The sequence below is a fragment of the Microtus pennsylvanicus genome, chromosome 11 (genome assembly GCF_037038515.1).
Source record: "Microtus pennsylvanicus isolate mMicPen1 chromosome 11, mMicPen1.hap1, whole genome shotgun sequence".
Classification (NCBI taxonomy): Eukaryota; Metazoa; Chordata; class Mammalia; order Rodentia; family Cricetidae; genus Microtus; species Microtus pennsylvanicus.
In genome coordinates this window covers 99,933,278-99,946,235 of record NC_134589.1, presented here as the reverse complement: position 1 = coordinate 99,946,235, position 12,958 = coordinate 99,933,278, and the positions used below count along the sequence as shown (strand labels likewise).

The 12,958-nt window shown below is 42.8% G+C and overlaps 1 protein-coding gene across 5 annotated transcripts in view; it reads left to right on the top strand.

Moving 5' to 3' along the window:
• Txndc11 (thioredoxin domain containing 11) overlaps positions 1-12,958 on the top strand; it is an 80,153-nt gene that overhangs the window by 65,669 nt on the left and 1,526 nt on the right. For 4 of the 5 annotated variants that reach the window (XM_075942041.1, XM_075942038.1, XM_075942042.1 and 1 more), the window contains 3 exons: positions 2,501-2,643; positions 2,995-3,104; positions 8,336-8,416. In XM_075942041.1, coding sequence (XP_075798156.1) covers positions 2,501-2,643; positions 2,995-3,104; positions 8,336-8,416 — 334 coding nt within the window. The remainder of the gene's footprint in view (positions 1-2,500; positions 2,644-2,994; positions 3,105-8,335; positions 8,417-12,958) is intronic. The other variant, XM_075942040.1, reaches the window with a different exon arrangement.

The window sequence follows — 12,958 nt, the reverse complement described above, 5'->3', positions numbered from 1 at the left end:
GATATGTTGGTGTAGTAGACGTTCATAAAATGAACAACTGTGTAGTTATTTTGTTTTGACATTTATGTATTTTTATTTTATGTACATGGGTGTTTTGCTTCTTATATGTCTGTATACCAACACGTGTGCAGTATCTGCAGAGGCCATAAGAGGATGTCAGATTCCTGAGCCACCATGTAGCTGCTAGGAATCAAACCTAGGTCACTGGAAGAACAGTCAGTCAGTGCTCTTAACTGCTGAGCTATTTCTCTATCTCCCCAAGCCATGTAGCTTAAAATTTTATTTTTATTTTTTTATGTGTATGGTGTTTTGCCTGCATGTATAGAAGGAGCGGTGGGCTGCATCCCGCCACCCAGCTAGCTTTACACCCGAAATTAAACACTGCCTGGCCCATTAGTTTCAGCCTCTTATTGGCTAATTCTCACATCTTGCTTAACCCATTTCTAAAAATCTGTGTAGCACCACGAGGTGGTGGCTTACCAGGAAGGGTTCAGCATGTCTGGCCCCATGGTGTCTGGCTCCCTGCCTTCTTCCTCCCAGCATTCTGTTCTGTTTACTCCGCCTACCTAATTTTCTGTCCTATCAAAGGGCCAAAGCAGTTTCTTTATTAACCAATGAAAGTAACACATAGACAGATGACTCTCCTACATCATTTTGCCTGCATGCATGCCTGGTACCTAGAGAGGTTAGAAGAGGGCAGTGGATCTCCTGGAACTGGAATTGTAGGCAAATTGTGAGCTACTAGGTAGATGCTGAAAATTGGACCTCTGGAGGAGCGGCTGATGCTTTTTACTAATAGGCTGTCTTTCCACACCCCTCAACCATGTTTTTGTTACTGTTATTTGGCTTTTTTTTTTCTTCTTTGAGATAGGGTCTCTCTCTCTATATAGTCCTGACTATCCTAGAATTCACTATGTAGACCATGCTGGCTTCAAACTCAGAAAGATCCACCTGCCTCTGCCTCTCAAACATGGAATTAAAGGTGTGCACCATCACCTCCAAGTGAGCGTATAAGTTTTAAAGTAAATGGTGATTGGCTTCTCTGGATTCTGTGAGTAATACTCAGCTCAGAGAAGCTCAGACACATTATTTTAATTTACAGGTTTCTTGAAAGAAGCCGTCTTCGGGTTCATTTTATCTTCTGTATCAATTATTTATCTTCGATTTTCTATATTCTTTTTTTTTTTTTTTTGGTTTTTCGAGACAGGGTTTCTTTGTAGCTTTGGTGCCTGTCCCGGAACTAGCTCTTGTAGACCAGGCTGGCCTCGAACTCCCAGAGATCCGCCTGCCTCTGCCTCTCGAGTGCTGGGATTAAAGGCGTGAGCCACCACCGCCTGGCTATTTTCTATATTCTGTATCAGCTGTTTATCTTCTGTGTCAGCTAGTGTCTGTTGGGCCAGCTATTCTATACTTGGTAGCAGTTTTGAGAATCTTTGTAAAATAAACAAATACTTAGGGGGTTAACTCCTAAGTCAACTGTCCCTAGAGTGGCTTTAGAATTTAAGCCTCATTCAGATTGGGCAATCTTGGTTTCACAGTCCAAAACTATAGCCAACTAAGTGTTCAGCTGTGATAAGAACATGTCTTTAATGTTCACATGATATTCTTCACTTCCTCCTGCTTCTGCAGAGCGAGTCATTGTTAAGACTTCCCATTGGAGGGAATTGGAAGAGATAAGCAAAGATCAGACTAGTGTTGTTGCTTCACTGAGGCAGAAGATTCTGAGATGGTTCCATTGGTGGGAAGGGTGAGATTGTTGGGTTAAGTTAGGGCTTTTATTTCTTGGTTTATTTATGTATTTTTCCACTATGTATAATTGTTTATTTTTGTTAGCTTTTAAAAAAGGAAACTTGAAGAACTTCAATAAAGGAAACAAAAAGGCTCCTTGGTCTCACATTAATGATCATTAAAAACCTTCACTTTGTAATGCCACTGTATTTGTAGTGATGCTTATGAGCTACTATAGTGTTCAAGGTTGCCTTTCTTGCAAAAGGTACAACGTGTGGCTGTGTGCATCCTCATGTTGTGTATGTGTGGCATTCTCTTTGGAAAAGAGCAGGATGGAATCCACAGTTGTACTGAGCATCTCACCTACGTGGTGTTTTGTTAAAGGACTGTCCTCTGAATTAGCACTACCAAAGTCAAGCAGAATGGCAACCTGGTCACCTTTCTGCCAGGGTTTGCTTAGTTGAGGTGATAAAAAAAAAAAACATAAGCACAGAGCTAGTTGTGGTGGTGCAAGCCTTTGAACCTATTACTACCTATTACTACCTATTAGTCAAGAGGTAGCGGCAGGTGGATCTGAGTTCAAGGCCAGACTGGACTACATAGCAAGTTCCAGGTCAGTTGGAGCTACAAAGTAAGACACTTTTGTTTCAAAACAAAAACCCCAAATAACAACAATAAAAAGAAGCATGGGAGAGCATTTCAGTTTTAAAGTAGGTGAGCTATTCTGCTTGTACCTAGAGCAAAGATGATCTCATTTTCTCTTTATTTTTAGAGTCTTTTATTCAAAACTTCAGTGTTCTCTACAGTCCCTTGAAAAGGCATCTTACTGGGAGTGATTCTGCTCAGTTCCTGTCTCAACATTTAATCACTGAAGTGACAACTGATACCTTCTGGGAAGTAACCCTTCGGAAACAGGTATGGGACTGGAGAGATGAGTTCATGGTAGAGCACTTGAGCATTACGAGGCCCTGATCACTATAAGAAACAGGTTTAGGGGCTCAAGGGTGGGCAAAATTTTCTAGAGCTGTAGTCATTTGGGGGAAAACAGTCTATTTCTGATATGCACGTTAGTCTAGTGGTGAAATATGAGCAGATTGCATGGTACTCTTCTAACTGCATGGATTGTAATGAAAACACATAATTAGAAGTAAAGATGAGAAAAATCTCACCATAATTCCTGCAGTCAATGACTCAATGCCTTCAGGCCTCTGAGCACAGCAGGAAATGAGGTCCAGGACCAGGTGTGACTGTCTCCCCTTTCCACAGGATGTTCTGCTGCTCTATTACACACCGTGGTGTGGCTTTTGCCCATCTCTCAATCACATCTTCATCCAGCTAGCTCGGCTTCTTCCAGAAGACACATTTACTGTGGCTAGGTAAGGACACCATTTCTGCCACCCAGCCCATGGGAGGTAGGCTTGAATCTGATAATGAAGATGTTTATTGCTGATTGGATTAATAGGAAAACAGGTACAGGTTTGTGTAACATGAGGGCCTGCTAGTGGGGGTTTCTGTCCTGCCCAGATGCAGTTATCCACGTTGGGTGCCATTCTGTAACATGAAGGCTTGCTTGTTGGGGTTTCCATCCTCCCCAGTTCCCACAGCAGGCAAGTCCCAAAGAAAATCACACAGAGGTCTCCATAAAATTTTAAACTGATTGGCCCATTAGTTCAGGCTTATTATTAGCTCTTGTAGCTTATATTAACCCATTATTCTTACCCATGTTAGCCACATGGCTCGGTACCTTTTTCAGCTGGGCAGGTCACATCCTGCTTCTTAAGTGGTCTGGGCAGGACTGGGAGGAATGAGCTTCCTCCTTCCCAGCATTCTCCTGTTCTCATTGCCCCGCCTCTACTTTCTGTCTAGTTGACCCGCTTATACTTCCTGCCTGGCCAATCAGCGTTTATTTAAAACATGATCGACAGAATACAGACAATTCTCCTGCACCAGGTTTGGCTGCTTGGAGGTCTTGGAAAAGGGAATGCCCAGCCCTGGGGCTCAGAGCCTCTGCCCTTCTTTTTCTCTTCATCAGTGAGATTAAGAGGAAGATTTTGTTAAAAGCCATGTGTCTAGTTTTGTGATTCTATGGCTACTTTATGTGGGCTTTTGTATAAGCACATGTTGAATCCTTTGTTTTGAGACAGGCTCTCAGTCTATAGTTCAGGATGGTGTGAACTTGCTATGTAGCCCACGTTGGTCTTTAATTCCTGGAAGTCCTTCTGCCTTGGTCTATCAAGAGCTAAGGTTACAGTTGTAAGCTACCATATCTGCCTTCAAATACCAGTTTAATTACACATATTCCTCGACAGTTGTGTACATGGGTATGTTTGCTTTGTTTTATTTTGAGACAGGGTCTACTATGTAGTCTAGGATGGCCTAGAACTCAGAACCATCTACCTCTGCCTCTTGAGTGCAGATGCTGAAGATGTACACCACCATACCCAGCTCCTTGACAGTTTTATATGTATATACACTATATTCTGGTTACACTCATTGCCCATCTTTGCCTTTCCACCCCTGCTAAGCCTTTCACTTTTCTCCCCATCCTGATTTCACGTTGTTTAGTAATCGAGTTTAACCAGAGTCACTCATATGCTCATGGTGTGGAGCCACACACTGGAGCATAGAGGACATGTCAGTGGCTACACTACTGAAGATCAGTACTTCCCCTCCCCCAGCATCCATCAGTATCAATGGCCATCCCTCCCCCCAATCATCAGTTCTTAAATCTTTCCATCTCCCTGAGTTTCTCCACTCACAGATATTGGCTGCAGACAGAAGCTTCTCTGATAAAAGCTGAGAGCAGCATTTGCCTATGGGTATAAGCATAAATATTTAGAAAGCAGTCTGACACCATGTACATTTAGTAAAAATGTTCACTCTTTTGATGAGTTTTATAGTACCAGTAAAACTCCCATTCCTTCCTATCCCTCAGATTCAGTCAGAAAATACTCATGCCACTGTTGTACCTGTGGGCACATCTTGCATGGAGGTCAGCATTATAACGTGCAAGGTCTACTACTACTGGGTGACATTATTGGTGACTTTTCTTTCTCAGCTGCCTGATACTATATTATGGTTAGAAGGGGAAGTCCTTCCAATACTTCCAGCTTGATTTCTTTGTCCTGTAGCCAGGATGTGTGGTGTCTGAAATTGGGTCTTACTTTTCTGGTCAGCAATAGCATTAGCTTGTGCTGTTTGGAGGACCTTTGGGGCTTTCTTGGCTAACAGATGGGGTGGTATTACCTGCCCCCCCCCTTCTGTTTTTTTTAAGACAGGGTTTCTCTGTAGTTTTAGAGAGCCTGTCCTGGAAACTAGCTAGCTCTTGTAGACCAGGCTGGACAGGGAGGCTGCACCTGCCTCCCAAGTGCTGGAATTAAAGGTGTGCGCCACCACTGCTCGGAGGTATACCTTATTTTTATAAAATCAGGGTCTCTCAGCGAACCTGGAACTCAACAGTTGGCTAGCTTGGCTGACGATTGGGTCCTGGAATCTTACTATTGTTTGCTCCTAGCACAAGTGTGCACCACCATAGATGGCTTTCTATGTGTTTTAGGGATCTAACTCAGGTTCTTATGCTTATACAATAAGTGCTTTACCAAGCCCTCAAATCCAGTTTGTAAGGTCAGGAAGTGAGCAGTTTAGCTTCAAGGTATATCTTTTCCATCCTTGGCACTAAATGTGAGTCACCAGGATATGGGGAAAAAATAGCTGAAGATATAGATACAATCTCTCTGAGGAAAAGATAACAAAAGAGGAACATATTCTGGGCTAGAGAGTTGGCTCAGTGGTTAAGAGCACTGACTGCTCTTCCAGAGGACCTGGGTTCAATTCCCAGCAACCACATGACAGCTCACAGCTGTCTATAACCCAGCACCCATGGAAAAACATCAATGCATATAAAAAAATAAAAAAGATGAACATATTCCACTACAAGTGAAAACAACATACTTGATGCTTTCTTTTTTCTTCTCTCTCTCCTTTTTTTTTTTTTTTTTGTTAGTAGCAGTATTGAACCCGGGACCTCATGCATGCAAAGCAAGTGCTCTACTCCTGAGCTACAATCCCTAGTCCCAATTTAAAAAAAAATGCTTTAAAAGGTAGTCATAAGATGTGTATGTTTGTATTTCACCTGCTGCCTGCTATGTATTTTCAGTAATGATCAGAGCCAAATTTGAGAGGTTACTGTGCTGAGAGATTGTTACATACATAGAGGCTTAAACCTCAGAACACCAAGTGAAGCTGCTGTATCTGTCCATCGTTTTCTTAAAAATTAATCTGAGGCACAGATAGGCAACTTGCCCAGAATTACGGAACATGTAAATTAGAGATCAGTATTCAGAATCAGGAGTTCATACTCTAGATACGCCACACTTAAAATGGGATAGGGCTGTAGCTCAGGTGATAGAGTGCTGTCTGGTATATACAAAGCCTTGATTCAGTCCACAGCTCTTCATAAACCAGGTGAACTAGGTGGTGGCTCATGCTGGTAATTCTAGCATTCAGGAGGTGGAGGCAGAAGTTCAAAGTCATTTCAGCTGCATAGTGAATTAGAGACCAGCCTAGACTACAAGGCATCCTGTCTCAGAATAGTAAAGGAATTTTTGAAATAATTAAAAATTTAGCTAGGTGGTGGTAGCGCACATCTTTAATCCCAACACTTGGGAAGCAGGGGCAGGTGGATCTCTGTGAGTTCGAGGCCAGCCTGGTCTACAGAGAGTTCCAGGACAGCCAGGTGCTACACAAAGAAACCCTGTCTGGAAACACACCACATACACAGAGCTTAAGGACAGGTAAACGCTAGTGTAGACAAAGAATACAGCATAAACAAACAACTGGAAAATTATAACCTGAGAAATGCAAATTAAAACACCAATAAAGTCATAACAGTTACTAAATTTATAAATGCTTTCAAGTGACAGAATCTTGAATTGATAAAGTTGTTATACTCAGACATAGCTAATGGAATTGACATTTGCAAGAAGTTACAAAAAACAGTTGTAGGTTTCTGACTCATTTAATTTCACTTTGGGACTTAGGAAGATAGGGATTGCAGAGATGTGTGGGCCAGCTCTGAGAGCATTCTTTACAGCAACAGAAAAGTGTGTGCAGTAGTGTTGTTATAATGGACAGTAATAGAATATGAGTTGTGTAAAGCCACACCTGAAAGGATCCCAGGAAGGAAGCCTGAGTGGCCCAGTGCAGTGCCCATGAGTTTTACAGTCTTTTCACTTCACAGTTGACTCTTCATTGAAGTACACATTAGGAGAGAAAAAGGATTCAGTTATAAAGTATGATGGCCAGTACTCCTTAGCTGAAAGGGGCACTAGTGTTTAGACAGGCTTTCACAAGCAGAAGTAGATGTGACATTTTGTTAGAAGATGTGGGGGGAAATTGCATGTGGTTGTGCCAGTTTTGGAGTTTTCTGTGTATATTTGAGACAGGGTCTCCTGTTTCCCAGGCTGGCCTCCATCTGCCTGAAGCCCAGGATAACCTTGTGACCCTCTTGCTTCTGTCTCTTGAGTGCTGTGACTGTAGGTGTGCACCATCATGTCAGGTTTAAGGGCTTTGCTTTAAATAATGCTGAGCACTCTACCAGCTCAGCTACATTCCTTGCCCATATGCCAGTTTAAGCAAATACACAACACTAGTTTATACTGCTTGATCATCTCACACCATTTATACTTTTTTTTTTCCAAGACAGGGTTTCTCTATGTAGCTTTGGTGCCTGTCCTGGAACTCACTCTTGTAGACCAGGCTGGCCTCAAACTCACAGAGATCCACCTGTCTCTGCCTCCCGAGTGCTGGAATTAAAGGCATGCACCACTGCCTAGCCCCATTTATACTTTTTGAAAACCCCCACTAAATTAATAGGTCCAGACATTATCATCTTCCATATCACTGCTCATGAATATCCCTCACTTAAAGGATGCCATCAGCCAGATGTATGGGTCAGCACATGTGGATCCTCAGCACCTGCTAGGTCAGTCCCTACTGCTGGAGGGCCATTCCCCAGGGCAGTTGTCGATTACACCAACAGTAACTGACCAAAAGATGGGCGATTTAGTAGATGCCATTTTTTATATTCATAAATCAATCTGCTGACCTTGGTGGTCCACTGCCAGTAATCCCAGCACTAGGGATGATGAGGCAAGATGGCTGCTGAGAGCTTGATGCCCTCCTGGGCTAAACAATGAGAATTAAACTAGCTGCAGCAGCCCGGCTCCATGATGGGGAAAATACAAACTTAAAAAGGGAGAAGAATTGGCACTCTGTTAAGAAAGTTTACAGACTATAAAGTGTAATCTTCAAAGAGATCTGTTGTGTGTCCTGTGCTCAATAGCTTTCTTTTTCTAGAACTAATACACCAGTTAAAATGCTTGCCAGATCCTGTTGGCAGATGGAGTGCTGCTTCACTGAGGCAGCTTGGGAGATTTATGTTTAATTTCAGGTTCTCGTATAACGCAGGGTGGACAGTTGGCACATGTTCTTAAAGTGTAGGTGCCTGAGTAAGGGGTTTGGTCTACCCTGAGGCATAGAAATATTCCAGAGTCTTCAGATTTGGCCAGTCACTTCTTACCTAAGTCATTTCCTTTGCCTCTGCCAGGATCGATGTGTCTCAGAATGATCTTCCTTGGGAATTCATGGTTGACCGCCTTCCTACTGTTTTGTTTTTTCCCTGCAATAGGTAAGGCTGAATTTTTTTCAGTATTGGGCAGGTGGGATTTTCTTGTTGAGGCCTAAAAATGAAATGTGCTTCTGCTGTAAACCCTTCACTATGTTCTAAACTATTGTTAAAACCGTGCCGTTAGGGACATGGAGCAGAACTCTAGTGCGGAAATGTCATGTGCTGTGATTTTTTTTTCTGTTGTTTTTTTTGTTTGTCTTTTGAACAGGGTCTCACTGTGTACCTCTGGGTGTCCTAGAACTCACTGTGTAGACCAGGCTGGCCTCAAACTCAGCCTCCCTAAGGTGCTGGGATAAAAGGCATATGTTAACAAACATGCCCAGCATGTGCTGGTTTTCTTTGATGCTTGCTCTTCCCTAAGTCTTTCTTACACAAGTGTCCATGTTGCCCTGAGAACTAGTTAGGTTTCATACTTGTGTGAACCTACAATTGACAAAAAGTGTTCATGTTTGTATGGGATGAGTCCTGCTGATACCCGAGGGAATACTGGCAGTTCCCCACCCACTGCTCCATTCTTAGGGAGCTCTCTGCATGTGTAGTCTGCCCTGAGGTTGTCTGTCACCCAGTTGTGCTGAAAGCTACAGTAAGGAGGGGTGGGACCCTTAGCAAAGAGAGCTGGACTTGGCAATGAGTGGAGGCCCAAATGTTTCCAAAAAAAAAAAAAAAAGGAAATGATCCCTCAAAGCCAAATAAGATGAATGCTGACCCCTTTGATTGTAGAATAGGTCCACAAGGGAATCCACTCACATCCCCTGTGGGAAATGGCAGGATCCTTTAGGAAGGCCTGGCCTGTGTTTCAGTCACTTGTTTTAACTTCTTGCATTTTACAATCACTGCACTGTTGTAAGGGAGAGTTGCTTGTTCATCCCAGCCACCCAGCTAGCTTAGCCCCGAAATAACCACACAGAAATTGTATTAATTAAATCACTGCTTGCCCATTAGTTCTACCCTCTTATTGGCTAACTCTCACATCTTGATTTAATCCATTCCTATTAATCTGTGTATCGCCACGTGGCAGTAGCTTGCCGGGAAAGATTGTAACCAGCATCCGTCTCAGGCGGAGGATCCATGGCTTTTCTCTGACTCTGTTTTCTTCCTCCCAGAATTCAGTTATGTCTTCTCCACCTACCTTAGTTCTTCTGCCCTTTCAACTAGGCCAAGGCAGTTTCTTTATTCATTAACCAGTGAAAGCAACATATATACAGAAGGAACTCCTACATCACTGCACAACAGCAGTGTTTATCAGGCTTCTCTGGGAGAGGGCTTCCTTGCACTTTGTCAAGTCATTGCCTCTATTTCGTTCTTTATCCCAAAGAATGTGTGCTAGAATACTTCCCATGGTAGCAAGGGCTTGCCAGGTCACACTAAGAACAGTGTGGCTCAGTCTGTTCCACTGCTGGCTCTGCCATTGTCTTTCTAAGACAAATTAAATTGCCATATAATCAAGAAATCATGGACACTAACACCAGCAATTTCATCTGAATGAGACACAAGTTGGGCATGTAGTGTAATGATATGTAATTTTTGAATTCCAAATATACTTTTAAAAATGTTAAAGTTACAGCACACAATAAATACCTTAGCAGGCAAAGGCTCTCACAATGTGGACTAATGAGTGTGTGTACTTGGAAGGAAAGACATCTGCAGGGCAGGTGCACAAGAGGGACATGCTTGGCCAGCATTCCACTTCCGGAGCTGCCTTGTATCATAAAAGAATGAGTGCAGGCCAGGTATGGTGGCATACACCTTTAATTCCAGCTTGAAAGGCTCCGAGCTCTTTGAGTTGAAAGTCAGCAGGAGTTATAAAATGAGACCCTGCATTCGAAAAAAAAAAGTGAATTCACCAGGTCCTGCAGCCCCTCCTGTGTCCCTAGATACTGAAGAGTAGAAGACTGCCCATGTTTGTTAAACACAGAGGGTCTGGTGAATCAAAGCCTTTATTGCTTTGGAATGGGATTTTTCTCATTTCCTAAAAACAGATGGTAGGCACAAGTGGAGGGAACTCACATTGGCTGGTCCAGAGAGCATTTGGCTTACCCAGAAGGTGGAATAGAAAATTATAATGTGACTCTTGCCTGGATAACCATAAATAAAAGGGGGCAGAGATGTATTGGCCCAGCAAGAAGCAGTCAGCTGAGTGAGGACTCTGAGGGCTACTAGGCAGCTCTGAGAACTAAAAGCAGCTCATGACTATCAGCTATCGAGTACAAAGGCTCACAGAAGGGGAAATGAAACACTGTTGTAACATGTAATAAGAGGGTTTTTCATGCTTCACCTGCTCCTGCTATTTTTAGTGAAAGTATACAGCTGTACATGCAGTATGGAAAATGCAAACCCTATACAAGGTGGTGCTATGCAGAGGGAAATGCTAAGGTGTAACATGGCTGCTTCTGAGATGTGAAGGCTGTATGCACTGGAAGAGAGTGTATGATTTTTACATCCCTGCAAACTACATTGCTTGTGCCCTATTGCAGTCAGAGGCCTGTCCTCCACCCACAGTGTAGCCTGCCTAGCTTCTTTCTCTCTTCTTCATAAGTGGAGGCTGGGATGTGGACCCTTACCTTCTTACACAGGGCTATCTTAGAGCCAGTCCCCAAATCAGCAGTCTGCCCTACTCTGGGCCAGAGGGTGCAGGTACATGCTCCACAAGGATGTTCCAGTGTTGCACCAGGAAGAACCTCACTGCTTCTGAGGAGCTCTAACTAGATGTGGGACCTCTTTTTTTTTTTGTTGTTGTTGTTGTTACTTTTTGAGACCAGAGGCTCACATTGTTCTCAAGCTGCTCTAAAACTCAGTATGTAATCCTGAGCCACCATTCCCAGATTAAAAGGACTACTTTTTGGAAGTAACCATAAACTCTGTGTCCTAGCTACTTTTTTTAAATGTATGGAAAAAAAAAACAAAAACGACCAACATTGACCTTTAAAATATATAGATATGGCAATGAAGGTATGTGCCTTTAATCCCAGCACTTGGAAGCAGAAGCAGGAGGATCTCTGAGTTTGAGGCTAGCCTGGTCTACAGAATCAGTTCTAGGATGGCCAGGGCTACTCAGAGAAACCCTGAGTCAAAACTAGAAAAAGAAAAAAAGTAGCCAAGCACGTCACTCTTATGATCCCAGCAGAGGAGACAGAGATGAAGATTACAAGTTCAGAGTCAGCCTGAACCACATATTGAGTGAGACTCTGTCTAAAACAAAACAGCTGACAAGATGGCTTAGCTGGTAAGAGTTCTGAAAATCCAGATGGTAGAAGAGAACCCACTCCCATAACTTCTCCCTTGACCTCCACAGGGTCACCACTGCAACTGTAACAAACACAAAATAAATGTGATTTATAAAAAGGTGGATTTTCTTATTAATTAATTAATTTATTTATTTATTCATTTATTTTTGGTTTTTCGAGACAGGGTTTCTCTGTAGTTTTGAAGCCTGTCCTGGAACTAGTTCTTTTTTTTAAAAAAAAACATCTATCTATCTATCTATCTATCTATCTATCTATCTATCTATCTATCTATTTATTATGTATACGATATTCTGTCTGTCAGGCCAGAAGAGGGCACCAGACCCCATTACAGATGGTTGTGAGCCACCATGTGGTTGCTGGGAATTGAACTCAGGACCTTTGGTAGAGCAGGCAACGCTCTTAACCTCTGAGCCATCTCTCCAGCCCCCTGGAACTAGTTCTTGTAGACCAGGTTGCCCTCGAACTCACAAAGATCCGCCTGCCTCTGCCTCTGAGTGCTGGGATTAAAGGCATGCCACCATCGCCTAGCTGGATTTTTCTTTTGTGGTGCACACCTTTAATCCAATACTCAAGAGGCAGAAGCAGGCAGATCTCTGAGTTTATGACCAGTCTGGCCAGCCAAGGCTACAGAATGTAATCCTGTCTCTAAAACCAAAACATAACAACAACAAAATAATAAAATAAAAGATATGAAAACATTTTTAGTATTGCCCCAAGACTTCAAAAAAGCATTCTGCTTATCAGTCTCATTCTGTAAATGTCTCTAGAGACATACTAAGGTGTCTCACAGTTCTTCACTGGGATGGTGCATCTACATTTGGGCCTAGAAAAGACAGGTCCATTGTTGCTTGATAGAGTGGCAGGCCCAAGTACCCACTCTGCAGTCATGTACCCCAGGGAAAAAACATTGTAAAGTGCACTTAGAAGATTATTGATAAAAACAGCTGACATTGCAAGCTTTGAAGTTCTGTTTTCTGTTACTTGAAAGTTTTTATTCTTTCCCCTCCCCCATAAACATTACGTAGAGGGACATAATCTGGTTTCTTTTTTGTTGTGAGACAAGATCTCACAGTGTAGTCTAAGCTAGCTTCAAACTTTTGGTTATACTCTTGCCTCAGCCCCAACCAATTCCTGGAGACAAGATTTCTTTGTGTAGCCCTGGCTATCATGAAACTCGATTTGTAGATCATTTGTCTAAGAATACCTAGCACTGAGCGAGCGCATCGTGGGACCCTGCCTTTGGAGCCCTGCCAGCTCCATTTCTTTACTCTGAGGATGTTTATTCCTGTCTGTTGAC